We start from the raw sequence: 17,421 nt of genomic DNA on the forward strand, positions 1-17,421 counted from the left end.
CCTTCTCCGCAGCCTAGCTTCGTCCCCTCCCCTCGTTGAAATTTAATGAACCTCCCGAGCGCCGGCCTCTTCAACAACCTCTCCTCCCTCTCCCCTTAGCGTGTCGCCGCAACCGCGATAAGGGAAGAAGTCTAACGGCGCAACCGATACAAGCCGGGCGTACACTACACAGCGCGCCCGCTTCTCGCTGTAATGCCATATCTGGCGCGCGTAAGCGGCGAATCGCAAGTGAACGCGCGTAACGGATGCGTTTAAGGCACTTCTAGCCTCATCCGCCTCATCTTTCCTTTCTTCTCCCGTTTTCCTTTTTTTTTCTTTCAGATATTTCCCACAGGCTTGCGGTCGCGAAAGTGTCGTCAAGCGGTAGCGACGTAGCCTGCCCCTCGTATAGCACCGGGCATACACGGTCAGACGGCTCACTCGCTTCATCATGCCTCCAAACAACACAAAAGAAGAAGAGAAGATAGAGAGGCGAGCTACGCAGACTTTGTCGTCGACGCTGGCGCTCTGCGACAGCAGTGGCGTTAGTGGCGGTGCTATAGTCTCGCTATCTCGTCCCCAGCGCTGTTCACACTCGGACGAGTGATAGATTGGTGCCTCCTGAAAGAAGAGACCCAAAAAGTGCGCTGGGCGCGGAGAAAATGTTTAGCGCCCTATAGCTAACGTCGTTCACGCTGTAGCTTCGTACGCTTATAACATCGCGCTTTTCCCCTTCTCCACCCGAACCGCCGCTTCTTTCCGGTATGTTGACATCGTGCCCGCCCACCTTTCTTTCGTGGTCGTTTTCGCCGCCGCCACTGATAGCCCTGTTTCCTTGCCCTGAAACGCCCACTTTCTGCAAATTCGACTCATTTCTCCTCTAAAGTATAACAACCGCGAGGAGTACGTCGCATTAACCTTAAAAATCGGCAATATGTACATCAACTTTTGCCTGAAAGCAAAAGTTGCGAAACTGTCACCCCCCCCCCCCCCCCCCCCCCCCCCCGTCTCGCACTGAGAATGAAGCATATATCGGAGTTCTTCAGAGAAAGTTGAGAACTTCTACTGTCGCGGTTTGAGTGAAACTTCCAAGGTGATAAGCGCTTCCTATCAGGTGATTAAAGTGGTGCGCGTAAGCAACGGTGAAGAAACTACATGGCAGTATTTATGCCCACATTATTACTAAATTTATTCACGTATACTGCCTAGTGATGCAGAACTATCGATGGTACTATCGATACTATCGATAGCTGAGTCACTATCGAACTATCGATGGTAAAGAATACTATCGATAGCGCTGTCGATAGTAAGAAACTCGATGGTACTATGGATAGTATAAAATTGACAGCACGAACTCATTGCAGAATAAACTTCGTTCCCTGGGCGCGTGGTACATGGTGGAGCCGGAGGAACAGGCTGAAGGGCAAGAAAGTTGACATGCTTTGCGTTCTTCACCAGAGTGCTGTGTTGACACATCATCATAAAGTCAAAGTGTTCATTTGTAGCAGAAAGGAAGGCTTTACATGTGGTGGAACTGCGCAGCTTCAAATTTATATTGCATTTTATGATTTAAAAAAAAAAAACATCTTCTTTGTTAATTGTAAGGTGCAACTGGTTGTTTTTGGATGTGAATTTATTGATGGGACATATTCCGCCATTTTCACTGCGGAGATAATTTATTTCTTTCGCCAAAAATTGCTCATAAATTAAGCGAAGCTGATAGTAGGCTATCGCAAATATTTTGGCCATATAGCCGGCCAGCAACCGCATCATTATTCACAATACTATCAACAGTATTGTCACGTGGTTGTGACGGTGAAGAATGCTGGAGCAAGACTGGGAAATACGGAGCTCTTTATTTGGGCGAACTTGTGCCCAGAAAATCAAAACTCAAAATACAAGCGATACACGCTGCGCACTGATAGCGGCGACAACGGTCATCGACCGTCGAGTAATCTGATCAGCGGTGGAACGCGTCGTCTTTTATACATCAGTCATCAAACCTTCCAGCGTTATCGCTGGTGCTCGCGTAAGCTCTCGAATAAACTTGACTATTCACGCCCGGTGCGTAATCTTAACAGAATGATCTCAAACAATTGTGAAGCTTCTCAAACATTTAGGCGCTGTCAAACGTTGCTAACAGTCTTTGTGGGTGAAACCCGAATACATCAAAACAAAGCAATAAACGCGTGGCTGTAATATCGCTAGTAATAACAACGATGGTACTACCGATTGCACTATCGATAGTCAATTTACCGATAGTTTTGCATCACTAATAGTGCCATCTAGGGAAACAAACATACAAGTATGGTATATATATATATATATATATATATATATATATATATATATATATATATATATATATATATATATATATTATATATATATATATATATATATATATATATATATACATATATATATATATATATATATATATATATATATATATATATATATATATATATATATATATATATATATATAGTAAAAACGCAATGTATATAGTAAAGAGAAGCGCTTTCTAGTGTTATTGGCACACGAAGCGAGGACTAACGCCTGCGTAATCTGACTGAGTGAAGAGCTCATTTTACGAATGTTAGAATAGGTGCGTAAAAATGTGCTCAGCATACTTGATTATCAATAATATGGGAAGGTTCTAGAAAAATGACGCAGAGTCGTCCGAAGGCGGTTAGCGAATGATTGACCAGGAGGATATTGTCGGGGACTCAAAATGAGCGTGGAACAGACGAAGAATGAATAATTAGTACGCTTCTTCCGTGGCAACTTGTGAAACAAATTAGCCACCAAAGCATTTCGCATCACTCGCTTGATCTTCACATTTCCTACCTGCGTGTTTAAAGCATTGTAGTCTGAAGAAAAGCTACCGGGACTTTACTTCGTCAAACGACACTTACAGTTTCTCCATATCACATGGAATAATAAAGAACAGTTCGCTAATTAGACATGGTGAACAACACGATTCGCGACGTATACCCATGAGTGTCGGAGAGAGCGCACAAGGGGGTATGTTACTTTGAGAACGCTGTGCCAAGTCACAGCTGTCAGTAAAGGTACTTCACACCTTTATTGACAGCTGTTTTCATGGGCTGGAATGATGTGAGAGCTGTGAAGAAGAGCTCATTAGTGACCGTACTATCAGCTCGACATTCTGCGTGAAGTCTATTATTAAGTATTTATTAAGTAGTAAAGCTCAGGGTCTCTGTGCAAGACGCTGACGATATTGCCTTCGGCCTTGTCTTGCATACGGCTGACATCGTTGACCGTACCCAAAGAAAGAAATTCTCCGAAGCGAACATTTCGACGTTGACTTCATCGGCAATCTGTGTTTGAACGCTGTTAGTCATTCCAATCCTGTATTTCACCAAGAATTGGTTTTTTTTTTCTTTTTTTTTGGGGGGGGGGGGGGTATTGTCAGTGCTGCAAATCTTATCAAGACGGCAGTGTTGATAGTCTAATGACGTGTGACGTTTCAAAAATTTACGGGCGATAGTAATAGCTCTATGGTGTCCGTGGATGAAAGCTTTGTCTTATTACGCATCCAGCCGTTCCCACTTCTGACACGGCATCACAATACGCGATCAGAAATTCATGCTATTCCGTTTCTTGTCAATTGTATTAAAATAACGTCACAATTGCGCACTAGGAAGGTAGGACAAACGTTGCTTTAGTTCGCAAGCATGAACGTTTCATACACGGGTCACGAAGTTACAGGACGAAACGTCAGCGCGTTCTGCGTAGTGTCGGCTTAACAGGATAGTCATCCCCGAGATAGATTAATTTCACAATCAAATAAAGATGTACTTAGCTCTCATTAAAGTGCCTCCAGGTGTGAGGAAGAGCGATGAAACGGTTGGTCGTCCTGTCTTATTATTCATTTATTTATTTGGATATGCTGCCAATCCCAAAGGGATCATAGCAGGAGGGTATACACAGTAGCTGAATACAGAAACAATGTAACACAGTTTGTAATACATTTGCAACAAGAAATAATTAAAAAGAAAGCGCAAGAAAGAGCTAGCAGTCCACCTAAGTGTGGCAGGGGTTACGGTGCTCGGCTGCTGACCCGAAGGTCACGGGTTCGATCCCGGCAGTGGCGGTCGAATTTCAATGGAGATGAAATGCTAGAGGCCCGAGTGCTTAGGTTTAGGTGCGCGTTAGAGAACACCAGATGGTCGTATTTATGGAGCCCTCCACTACGGAGTGCCACAAAATCATATGGTGGTTTTGGCGCGTAAAACCCCAGATATTATTATTAGAAAGAGCTAGCAGTACCATGATTAATCTAAATGTAAACATTTCTGATGTTCGCAGGACCCAAGAAGATGAAGACAACCAGCTCGTCTCGACGGGGCGCCGCTGGGGGCGGAGGAGGTGGAGGGGGAGGAGCGGGGGGGAACGGCGGCGCCCCCAACCACCTGGGCCAAGGCGGAGGCCCCGGACCCCACCCAGCCATGTCCGGCTCCATGCCGGGTCCCGAGTGCGCGGGCTGCCAGAAGCCCATACGCGAGCGGTTCCTGCTCAAGGCGCTGGACCAGCTGTGGCACGAGGACTGCCTCAAGTGCGCCTGCTGCGACTGCCGCCTCGGAGAGGTCGGCTCCACCCTCTTCACCAAGGCCAACCTCATACTCTGCAAGAGGGACTACCTCAGGTGAGCTCCACTAATGTTCGACTGAAAGCTGTACAAATCTTACAGACATGGGCCAGATTTACTGAGCAAACCTCTGTACTGAAAATTCACAGCGTGTTTCTCACATAGGAGGATAATCGGAGCGCATTGTAATGTGCTCCGTGCTTTTGCCTAAGTGTGAAATAGCCTGTACATGCTCCTCCACGCGTGACAGCGCTGTGGTCGTCATCGGTTCAAGAGAACCTGCAGTGAAAGGAATACGTACACAAAAATGCTTAGTGGAACGTATGTTAGGTCACTGAGGCGTCTGAAAGAGAAATGTCATACATATTCATTTTGCATGCTGAGACATGCGCACAATGTTTCTGTCGTATACGTGAGCACATTCACAGCACGTCACTCAGAGAAGAGATTCACTGCCACCCCACAGAAATTCCAACAAAATGCAGAACTACGCGTTATACATTTCGTCGCTGACATGAAGAATAATACAGTCATTGTATCGCCGATGCAAAACAACTTGTGCGTGTTTATTTCTGTACTTACCTCACCAAGGACATTTCGTGGTTTCTTTAATTATTGTGTTTGTAACATTTGCTCAAGTCTTCCTTTTTCCTTTTGCAACATACTCTGTATGCTGATAAGCTTCTACGTTCTTCATGTACAGGTCGAACACATTGGGATCCCGCGGTATCGTATAAAAGCTCAAACTCTGCCACGAAATGACGTCAGAAGGTCACAAATGATGTGTATTGATACCGCACGTCGAACAGTTGCCTGGCGGAAAGCGATGCAATCTAAACAGTTCTCAGTGAGCTATTGATACGGAACGCACACAGACTGCCCAAGAAACATCAATGCGCGCTCATCATTCTCCCCTCCAACTCGCATTATCTCCGCAGAGCGCCCGACTCGAACGATTACGCGCGCACGTATACGTAGGAAGGGTACACCGGGAAATTAAGAGGGCAATAGCGCCCTAGCCAGAGGCCTGACGGCACAATGGATTCTACGGGCAATCGAGCCCTTCCCAGCGGCGCTCCGCTCGCTATAGTACGCATACGGATCGAACAGTGCAACCCGTTCGTGGAGTCGGTCACGAGCGGCCGTTCCTATATACACAGTGATACAGTTGGGGTCGGGGAGGATAGCGATCTGAATGGGGGGCCCGTTAGCTCGCGTTAAATGGGCTATGATGGTCGCGGGGACCCCGGTGCCTTTCTTCCACAGTCGCCCAGAAGCTGTCCTTCTCTCCCGTCGATGTCTTAGTGAACGCAGTGCTCGGAGAAAGTCACCGAGAGAGAGGGGGGGGGAGAAAGAAATCGCCCGCGTGCGCGCGTGAGCGCGCGCGTTATCTCTTCGGTCACGCAGCCCCGGCCAGGGATAGGACCCGCGAATTAACTCGTAAGCGGGACCGCACCGACCAACTCGGAGTCCAACCCCCAGCGAGTAGACGGCAGCACGCCGATGGCTTCTTCCAGCAGTCGGAAAGACGCCGGCGACGCTGTCAAGGGTTACCCCGTACAGCCCGGCGCTGAAGGCGTTGGGGAGATACAGGAGCGCGAAGGGGGCAGGAGGAAAGTCGGAATGGAGGGGGTGGTTGGGACCCGTGGCTAAGGTCGGCGCACGACGCGTCCGTTCGAGTCACTGGGCCGCGGGATTGAGTTTCGCCAGTGTCTCGGTGCGTGATGCCGTTTAGACCCTGGGTCGTATAGTCCCCTTCTATAGCTCACGGCTGTTCTGCGGCGTTCGTCATTAGTCGCCTGCCGGCCTCCACGCAAGACGCGAGCGTCTCCGAATGCCTCCCCCACACAGAACAGCTCCGCGCGAGCTCTGCGGGGTATTTAAACGGGCAACCGAAATTGGCCTGCCCCTCTCCGTTGAGTTTGTGGAGGTGCCCTATTTACCGCTTTCCTTACGGGCATTAAGCGAGCTCCCACATTCTTCCTTCTCGACTCGGTCCCGGGAACGCGTCTGCCTGCCTTGTCCCGCCGTTGCGAAGGCATTTGGCGTTAATGAGTTCCGAGAAATGCTCTATATAAGCGAGTTAATCTTAACTGCGTTGGAGGGCAAACACACAAACGTATTTGAAGTGCCAACTGTCTTGAGATAGCTTCAAGAAAAAAAAAATAGGTGGGATTGGCAGCTAGGTCCTGAAACGAAACATACATATATCGAGGCCATTCTTACGGAAACGAGATTATGCGCTCATCCGTCAGTGCAAACAAAGAGATGAATGAAGTAATAAACAACAAAATACGCACCGTCAAGTCATGGCAATGGGGAAATGACGTCGTTACTTACACTGGTGTGCTCGAAATTGCGCAGCAGGTAAGTCGAGTGCTTACGGTCTTACGGAGTTTGCGGCGCGAAAAAACGTATAAATAAAGGCAACTTTAGGCCGGTGGTGCCTGCCGTGCTTCGCTTGCAACTTCTCCACCTTAGAATTTTATGTCATTAATCCGAGCTTTGAACCAAACGTTTTTCGACTCATTGTCTCCGGGGGACTTGATCAACAGGCGATCCTTCTGGCTCGTTACTATGTGTCTAAAAACGACTTTCGTTTTCCCGTTCTAAATAATGAGCTAAATACTGACATGTTTAACGTTAACCTAATGAATGTTGCCCTGCGCGTACTAATTAAATTGGAAACTTAGACACGCACAGGTACGGAGAAGTTTGAGGACTTCCAATCGAGAAATTCTATAGCAAGTTCGAGCAATTCACGACATAGATCACGCTTTCCTGGCACATGAAAGCGTTAAGGAATGAGAAAGTGGGAATTTTGGAGAAAGCAAGAAAAAATAAATCGTCGTAAGAGGCAGCAGGGAGATGAAAGAAGAAAGAGCGACTCGGAATGACCGAAGCCAAACAGCGCGTATAGACGAGAGCTCTCGGTGCTTGACGGCGTAACACGCTCCACTAGCGCACCAGCACCGCCGCGGCGGCGAATCACCCTCACAACGCCACACAGGCGCGCGTGTCTCCGTCGTTCCTTTCTCTTTTTGCCTATATCCATCGCTACCGAGTCCTAGTGCTCGCGCGCATCGGGAAAAGAAGAAAGCACCGGTCAGAAGTCGTTAGAAGCCATTAATGGACCATTGGAGACGTCTCCCGGAGCTCCTCCTAACCGGCCATAAAGATAACAAGAAACAGACGCCGCCGCTTCTCTAGAACGGAGAAGGATGGTGGCAGAGAGCGGGCGGACAGTCGGCTTCGAAGCCACCGCCGCCGTTTCCGCTGATGCCGCCGCTGTACGCGTCGGCAAACCGCTGCGTGTGCCGCTGGCGCGCGCGCGAGCGCGCTCACGCAGCTTCGAGCCTTAATGCTTCTTTGTGGGCCGCTCTTCTGCCGCGGTCTGGCCGGCCGTCTTGCGCCAGGAATGCACCGTGATCAGCAAGGGAAATCGTTTCGGCCATTACCCACGCGTGCTCTGGATAGCCGCAGCTGCCGTGGATTGAGCGAAATGGCCGCGACTGCTTCTTCTTCTTCTCCTTGGGCCCCATCTCTCTCTTTCTCTCTATCCGTACTCGTTCTCTCCACTACAGCACGCGGCAGCAATACTACGGCAGCCCTCACCCGCCTGCTACCCGTCAGGACCGTGGTTCATTCGCTTAGCTCTTATGGTCGATTTTTATTCGCGCCCCTCGATACATTTTCTTTTGCGTTACATTCTCTTTTTGCCTTACTGCTTCAGGAATCACACCCACACGCGTGCGAGCTTTGGAGAGACCGACGCATGGGCGCACGCGCGCGTTTGGACGTTAAGGCGTACGCACTTCGGCGGCGCTATATAGCTCGAACGCTTGCGGCAGTGGTCTCCGGCCATTAGGGCCCTATACGAATCTGCGCCATTACTGCCTCCCCTCCTCGCCCATTGCACACTGCTCCATCTACTTTCGACCACGGCTGCTAAGCAAAGCAGGAGGCATCACCCGTGAGCGAAGTGGCTCGAAACGAGAAGACGAACTTTACGCCGGAAAACATTTCGGGCTGGAGTACATGACTGTATAGCGCGCGCGCGCGCTGGGTAGAAACTTCCGGCCCACTTGGTTTAACGGCGCGGAATTGGTCGTCTCGAACGGTGCCGGGATCAAGACCGGTTCCAGTGGCACGAAAACGTATACGCGAGAGAAGCGCACTGGGAAGGACCGGCCGCTACAGCCGCACGGGTGTTATGGAGCAAAGTCGTTACGCCAAATCACCCCAGGAAGCGCGATTCGGCACTTCTTGCCTCTGCGTTGCGTAGAGAATGAAAGAGAAAACGGCACGTGAACGGCGATCACAACGAGCTTTTCGAGTGGCGTGTATTCTTAATTGAGGAGTCTGGTCCACGGAATCGACGGCTCGCAAAGCAAACTTGCCTGAAGCGCGGCGTGATCTTCGTCCGTATCTTATAATAACCGAGTTCGGTCATATATCTGGAGAAAGTATGGCCCACCTCAAAATGATGCTGTCTCGTTCGTAATTCGTCCGTAAGTATTACGTGCAACTTTTGAAGCTAAAGGTAGATAAGCTTAAGTGGAGAACTTGAAACCCTCTAATGTATTTATTGTTGAAGCAGCAGTGAATATTAGTCTGACAACAAAAAAGCTGAAGCTGTGAAGAGTCTATACACCATGCGGTCATACATTTTACGCGGTTCTGAGTAGACTAAAAAGTTTAACATCTGACCACAGCCCGCAGCGAAAAGCGTACACCATACTAAAAGATTTGGCAAGAAGTACAGCTGACAACTAAGTTTATACGGGTATACTCAGTGATTTCGCACGACACACCCTTAACGGAGTTACTTTGTTGTAGCCTTATTTACAGAGCTGGAGGTATTTGCCAGGTTGCTGAAAATTTCATTGCACCCATTATTGCACCAATTATTTTCAATTCACGGCTGCCGTCGTCTTGATCTTTTCCCCGAATAATTTCCCCAGATTTGGACACAGTGACGCGTGTGGTTAACACGGTAATCAAGCTTCGAATGCATGCGTACAATCCTTTGCATGCGCACGAAATGACTATAACGCAAGGTTCGTGGCTATTATACGGGGCGTCCAAGCTCAGGTTAGTCAAGTCTAAAGAAGTGACAAGCAAAAACTTGCGCAATATACGAACCTACGCTGTGTTTGGTTACCTGTCCACTTTCGCTAACAATGCTATGCCAGCGCATTAGTGAATCGGCTATTAAAAAAAAAATTACTGAAAAATGAAACAAACAAGGCTTTCGCTTACGTTAGTTGGAACACGGTATACGTAAAAAGCGGAAGCGTGAACTGTCCAAAGTGGCGGTACTCAGAATGCGTCCGCGAAACGTTATCAAAATAACTTCAATGGGTTTGTGTCGTTCGAAGCTTCCATAGAACAGTTCGCAGACTATGCGGTGCTCGTCAGCGTCACAGTTCATTTCCAAGCAGATGTTACAGCCCAAATAGTAGAACCCCCCCCCCTCCTTCCTTCGCACCGCACAAAGAAAAAAAAGGAAAGAGAGAAACGGGGGGATGGGGCAACGGGGGAGAGAGGTTCTGACGCCTGGAGAATGAACGACCCCATGGGGTCAAAGCCGCCGGGCAGGGCACAACTGGTTGTGGTCAGGCAGGGTTCAGCCGAATCCGAAGCGGCAGCGATGCCACGCACTGGGGTGTCAGTGCCACGAAGGTAACTCGGTTGCATTACGGGGCGTGTCGTCTTAATCGAGAATCGATGCCAGCAGCAGCAGCAGCAGCAGCAGCCGCCGAACGATGCGAATCAATGCCTGTGGTTCTGGCCGGTGCAACGGTCGGCCTGCTCTGCCGTTGCCGTTACTACACCGCTGTTCCTGCTGCGTCTTGTATGTACATATAGCGCTGACCGAGCACGTCAAAGACGACTCTCTTCGATCAACACAATTGCACCTCGTCATTGATTCTGCATCATCATCCTCGGCAACGTACGTGCAGCTGCCGACGGGTGGCGATGAGCGCCTTCTCGCCCTGAGTAAGATCTTGTGGAGAACCATAGCCTGAATATACAATGTTTCTAAGCTAGAGTAGCTTATATTATATGGCGCTTGACGACCGGGGTAGCGAAAGTGACATCATTAGAGGCCCTCTGAACAATGACAAACGGCATTTACCGGCAGTACGCTCTCTGAATTCTGTCAAATTAAACTAAATCTTGTACGCGATGAAATTCATCATTTAGGAAAAATGCCTGAAGACTGCTATCAGTACCGTGACAAAAAAAAAAGAAAAAGAATCAAGGCAATCAGCGCGTATTGCAGCCTTCACATGGCCGTTTATTCCTTTGTTTATGTTTGTTACGTCACTGCAGCTGCGATTACCAATGTGCCCGCCACCACGGTGGCCGTGTATAAGGTGCTCGACTGCTAACCCGAAAGTCGCGGGATCGAATCCCGGCCGCGGCGGCCGCATTTTCGATTGAGGCGAAAATGCGTGAGGCCTGTGTACTTAGCCTTAGGTGCATGTCAAACAACCCAAGGCGGTCGAAATTTCCGGAGCCCTCCACTACGGCGTCGCTCATAATCATGCCGAGGTTTTGGGACGTTAAACCCCAACTATTATTTATTACATTAGCAATAACCAACAGACCTCTCCGAGCACTTACACTACACTCCTGCATCACCTGTATGACTGAGTTTAGCTTGAAAATATTTTTACTATATATGCATCTTTGTAATGGCTAGCGACCGTATTCGACCAGCGGAACTGTGAGAGGCCCAGCGAGGACCCTCTGCTCCGCCAATGCCCAAGCTTTGTAGCGCGATGCAAACTTATTCAATCCCCACGCTCAGCCATTCAGGCGTTCGATTCTTTAGAAAGGCAAACCCCGCTCACTTTTCTCTATTTCCTCATTTTTTTTTTGCGCTCTCTCTTCCTGGTACATAGCTATCGATACCCTCCTTTTACCACAGTCTTCGTGGTTGATTTGCCACTTTGGTAAAGTGCTATTATAGAGCGATAAAATTAACAAGGATTTCATGGCGAAGCTGTGTACGGCTAGGCGAAACCAAAATTCGTCCGTCTTACGTACGCAACAACTCCTAGTGCGCATGTGCCACAGAGGTTGGGCAAGCTTTACTACTCACCACAGGTCCACTAAAAATGAAGGTGTCGTCCGCGGGCAAGAAAGAAAGAAAACGAAGACAAAAAGCGTATGTGCCATAGAAATTGGGCAAATCCCACTACTCACCACTGCTCAACTAAAAAGTTGAAGAAGGGAACACACGGGCGGCAAACACCAACTAAGATTTATGAACAGAAGTAACCAATAATTGAGAGAAAGACTTTAATGAACCGTCGGGATTAACCCAGGAATAAACACCTGGGCCGCACGTTCTAGCTTTGCTGGTTAACCATCGGTAGGAAGTGCTTGGGTGGTGATCTTTTTCTTCATCGGTGGTTATCAGAAAAAAAAAAATGGGGGAGGTAAAGTCTGATAACCGCAACCATAACTGCGCAGACGATGACTGGTGCAGGAAAAATGGCCAACAGGTGTAGACTTTAACAAATGGCAGGAAAAGAGGAGAGGAGAGCATTGAGGGGAACTTAAAAATTGCGGGCCGTTTGCGCTAAGTCGCACAAAGCTTGGTACAGCGAAGCACGAACCCTCCGCCGCTCGTACTCCCCGTCGACCAATGCGTCTACCTTCGAGGTGCGCGGCTTCCTCCTCGGAAGTAGGCAGCCAGGTTGTGCACTATACAGCGGTGGTTGCGCGCGACGTCTCCTTGGGTGGGCGTAGCTTAGCTACTGCGCATGCGCGGCTTGGCCAGGTGGTGCGGTATCTGGTCGCTAGACGACGCGATGCTTGCTTTCTCTTTCTTTCTATTTTTTTCCCTCTCTTTGACTGATCTTCTCTCTGTCCCTCTTTTTCTTTCTGCATTTATTTCTCTCCATTTCTCTATTTCTGATTGTTTCTGCGCTACGCTTTACTCTCTCCCCTCCTCCTTTCCCTCCTCATCACCATCTCATCTCTCTCTCCTCTTCACGCTCACTTCCCTTTCCCACTTCCTTGCTACATTATACAATACAAGGCTATGCAATGCTCTGCGAACGTGCCTGGCTCGCCGAGTGCTTAGGACGCTCGCCTTGGGATTGAGGGTACGCGGGTTCGAAATCGGCCTCGTCACGAACTTTTTTCGGCAAGATTTTTTCTATTTCTTTACATCTTTCTTTCCGTCTCTATGTTTCTTTTTCTCTTTCTCTCTCTTTCTTTCTCTCTCTCTATCTCTCTCTCTCCCTCTGTACTCGTTCTCAGGTAGCCGCACAATGGCACATAGCCGTTAAGATGATGATAGTTTTCTGCGATCGACTCACAAGGAGCGATTTGCTAAACAGCTTCGCTATTAAAAGTAAAGACGGGCTTTTTGCCATGCACGCGCCACTTAAAGTAACAAGAACACGAGCGGCAGCGAGACAGCAACAGCTGGAGAGAAAATTATAATTCTAATATAGCCCCTTCAGCCTGACGGATTTATTGTGTACGTACACCCCAATGTGGGTACATGCCATATATCTAGCAGGAAAAACGGTTGTAGTAAAATAGCAGTAGTAGAAGACGAAGAAGAAGAAAGGTGATGCTTCGTGCCCCTATGCTGCCACTTTAGGAAGCCGAACCTCGCAGACTACGGGCTTCTTCACTGATAGAACGCTGCCGCGACTCGAAAATGAGCTCAAGTGATCCTCCAGCTCCTTCAAAGAAGGCTGAAAGCTGCGCAACGTCTGTAGCAGGTACCACTTCACAATCAAGCACCGCAGCATCGGCTCCCACTGACAGCCAGGAAGCGGTTGAAGTTTTCACCGCAAAAGCTACGCAAGGGGAAGGGTGCCGCGAAGAAGGTGGCCCGCATGTTGCGAAGGAGGGATCACCGCGGACAGTTTCTCCAGAGATAGTCCTTCGTGCAACACTGACGGTGCCACAGCAGCAGAAAGTTAAGGAAGACGCTGCTGCAGGTAGGAAAGAGCCGCTACTGCGAAGTGCGTCTCAACTTTCCGCCACGACTGACAGCACTGACAGCACCAGTAAAGGCCCAGGGAACGCTAACATCTCGGAGGCAGCTAGCTACGTCACAGCGGAGTCCACGCCCAAGTCCAACCCCAACGATTCCGAACGCTCTAGCGCCTTCCAAACGGCCCAAGAACTCGGCGCTTTAAGGGGCCCCTGGTACGTCATGCTGCAGGACAAGTCCCACAAACCAGCTGAAAAGCAGAAACAGTCTCGCCGTGAAGATGCCGGGAAAGTGGTGAAGACTGAGCTGTTTTCGTGGAGATCTCGAGACGTGAGCAAACATTTGCCTTCTGAACAAACAACTGAAGAGGCAAGCAAAAGTTCAAAGCGGAGCGCTCAGGAAGAACGTCGACCACCAACCGATAGTACGACACCGACTGTTAAAATTCCAACCTCAGAGAAACCAACTACAGGTTCAGAGAATGCCGGTGAAAACACAATCTTGAACCGGAAGGACAGAGAGACAAGCCCTCCGCCAGAGAGAAATATGGTACACCATACTAAGCCTCATTACAAGGACTGGCCGAATCACGACTGGCAGATAATTCCAGACCCGGCGAGCACTACTTTCTTGAACGCCAAAATGCTGGACTTGGAAGCGTGTCCGCCACATCCTCCTGCCGAACGCAAAAGATCGTTTATACTGACGAAAACGACAGAGCTGATAAAATCATATGAAAGAGAGGAACCAGTCTACTGGGAACCGTTGTACGAAACCAAAGATGCTACATCACCAAACGTGGCACCAACAGAGCGAAAGTCCAGCTCCATCGCCGGTCACCGTGTCACTGAAGTTGACGTTCCAGATGACGGTGACAGTTATCTCGCTACTACAAAGGCTGGACACAGAAAGTCTATAGATATAAAACGCACTTCAAGCGCAGATGCCGTAGACGCAGCTTTGGAAGTTTACTCACCTTTGTACAGTTCCAACACTGTGCTGAATTTTGACAAAGACCAGATTGAAGATCCCTCGAAGAAGACGCCGTCAGATCCCCACGCGCCTTCTCCGCCCGACAATCAAGACAGCGGGGGCGCCGCGCAGTCTTCGTCAAGCGGTGGCGCTACTCCCCGGAAAGACAGTTCAAGGTCATCCCGCGCTTCCAAGGTAAAACAAACTTTGTCTGCCATACTAAGCGATGTCACGGTAGACGTGACGCCACGACGGTACTGGATCCTGCTCACGTTTTGTACGCTGTCTATGCTCAATGCGTTCCAGTGGATACAGTACTCAATCATAGCCAGCGTGATTAAAGATCATTACGGTGTCAGTGACACAGTAATATCGTGGACGTCCCTATTGTATCTCATCGGTTACATGACCTTGGCCTTCCCATCGGCCTGGATTCTGGACAACATGGGTCTGCGGATAACGGTCCTCATTGGTGCTGTTGGAACTGCCCTTGGGGCATGCATAAAGACTTTCGCCGTCAAACCGGGCCAGTTCACCCTAGTTCTTGTCGGCCAAGCTTTCCCAGCGTTCGCCCAGGCATTCATTTTAGGGGTACCTCCCCGCCTTTCCTCAGCATGGTTCAAGTACGAGGAACTTTCGACGGCTTGCTCTATGGGTGTGCTTGGGAACAATCTGGGTATCGCCTTGGGTTTCGTCATCCCGCCCAACGTCGTCCACGTCGAGGATGTGGAAACTTCTCTCCTCTACTTGTGCGGCTCTGTGGGACTGGCGAGCTGTTTGTGCTTTGTCGTCATACTACTCGCCTTCGATGACAAGCCTAAGAAACCACCCAGCTTTTCGGAAATGCTGAATCGCCGCAGGACGAGGAGACAATCATTCTCGGCCACGTTCAGCGCCTTGCTCATGGACGGCAACTTCTGGCTCTTGATGGTGTCCTATGGTCTCAACACTGGCGCATTCTACTCAGTTTCGACGCTGCTGAATCCAGTGATCCTCGTCTACTTTCCAGGCGAGGAGACGTTTGCCGGATGGCTGGGATTGGCATTGATCGTGTCCGGCCTCGTCGGCTCGTGGCTCTGTGGCCTTACGTTGGATCGGACGGGAAAGTATAAGGAGGTCACGTTACTAACTTACATACTTGCGACCGTGGGGCTGTTCATCTACACGTTCATTCTCTCGGTCAGGTCACACTGGTTATCCCTCCTCGGCTGTATTTTCCTTGGCTTTTTTATGACTGGCTATATCCCTATCGGCCTGCAACTGGCAGCAGAGATAACTTATCCGACGCCCGAAGGAATCAGCTCCAACCTAATGAACGTGTCCGCCCAGGCAGTCGGATTCGTCATGATTCTCGTGTCTTCTATGGTCCAGGATGCGTACGGCGACGTCGTTTCTAATGTCTGCTTGTCGGCATTGCTGGTCGTGGGATGCATTATGACTGTACAGACGAAGGCAGAGCTTAGGAGACAGCAAGCTTATAAGCTGGAGGCTGCGAGGCGTTCCTTCTCTACGCTACCCTCTGTGGTGGAGAAAACTGCCGAGGTTATAGCATCCTCGCCAGAAGACCAGCCTATTCAGTCCGTTAGTAGTCCCTTGCTTAGCCCACCACTCGCTGACGACAACCACTTACTGCCGAAATCTACAAATGTACAAGTGAATTAAAAGTGCTTGAATGCTGACTCTTAAAGCACAGTGTGGTGAAAACAAGTGCGTGTTGAATCATAGGGAAGCTATGATTTGCCTTGCTGCTGTATGTGTTGACCGCGCAATTCAAGCACTAATAACCCGTTTTGACGACATGCTCAAGTATTACGAGCTCTGCAGATGATTTTTGTGTTGGCATTCATGTGTTCACGCCCAACCACCACGTGGGGCTTCTTTATTGTTAAAACTTAGGCTCAGCAATGGTCATTTATTCCGCTTCATTGTCTTCCAGCAATTGCACTGCATAACTTTGTGACTCAAACATTTTGTAGCATGATTAGTTACTTATAAGCAATGAATGGTGCGCTATAATGCAAGTGCTCGAACCACCATCAATTCTCAATATTATCGAAGCATTCCGGGGTCAGACAAAGATTTATTATTACACGCCGAGCGAATGCATATAAAACTACGCAATGAAGTTTAGTTACGATGTCTCTTATATCGTGAGTACAAAGCTCAGTACTGATGTACGCTCGTGATTGCAAAACTTCCTTTCATTCGGTATTGTGCAGAAACAACCGTTATCCTACCTGTGCAGCCGCTATGGTTTGTCTGGTCATCGTGACGTAATAGTGTCGATTTTCAATGCTCAATACTTATCACATGACAGCATCTGTATAGTGCGACTTAAACATCCGCTGAATGAAGCGAGGACTCCTGTGTGATAAACTAGTACTTTGATCTAGAAGCGCTTTCTGTTTACTGAACGTTCACATTTCTTATAAGTGAATGCGGAATTATGAGTGGCAGAATACAATATAACATTTATTTGAGACAAGTGAATGTCCCAATGCTTCAAATGTAGTTTTCGCTGTCATCTAGAAGCGAAAGAAGCCCCCAAAGGGATGTTGTGCACACCAATGAAACGCTCAAGCGAGGGGTGGTAGCCAATGGGGCTTCAGGTACGTAAGCCATTGCTGCGGTTGGGGTTACAAATCTTGCCTGTGTAGTAGCGCTATCCAAGAATTCTGCCCTCAGCCATCGTATTGTTGTCACATCAAGTGCTAGCATCCGCCGACGGCTGCCTGAATGTTAGCCAGTTGCTGCCTGTCCTATGCAAGATAAGTTTTGTGAATACGAAATACGAATACGAAATACGAATACACTGGCCTATAGGGGTAACCTGGTAGACCGGCTGGTGAATGTAGTTTCCTTTAAGACACTGCAACCT

At 48.9% G+C, this 17,421-nt stretch overlaps 1 protein-coding gene across 1 annotated transcript in view; it reads left to right on the forward strand.

The window, feature by feature from the left end:
- LOC119383345 (insulin gene enhancer protein ISL-2) overlaps positions 1-17,421 on the forward strand; it is a 102,582-nt gene that overhangs the window by 55,207 nt on the left and 29,954 nt on the right. The window contains exon 2 of the mRNA XM_037651423.2: positions 4,318-4,654. Coding sequence (XP_037507351.1) covers positions 4,318-4,654 — 337 coding nt within the window. The remainder of the gene's footprint in view (positions 1-4,317; positions 4,655-17,421) is intronic.

The sequence above is a fragment of the Rhipicephalus sanguineus genome, chromosome 2 (assembly GCF_013339695.2).
Source record: "Rhipicephalus sanguineus isolate Rsan-2018 chromosome 2, BIME_Rsan_1.4, whole genome shotgun sequence".
Taxonomy (NCBI): domain Eukaryota; kingdom Metazoa; phylum Arthropoda; class Arachnida; order Ixodida; family Ixodidae; genus Rhipicephalus; species Rhipicephalus sanguineus.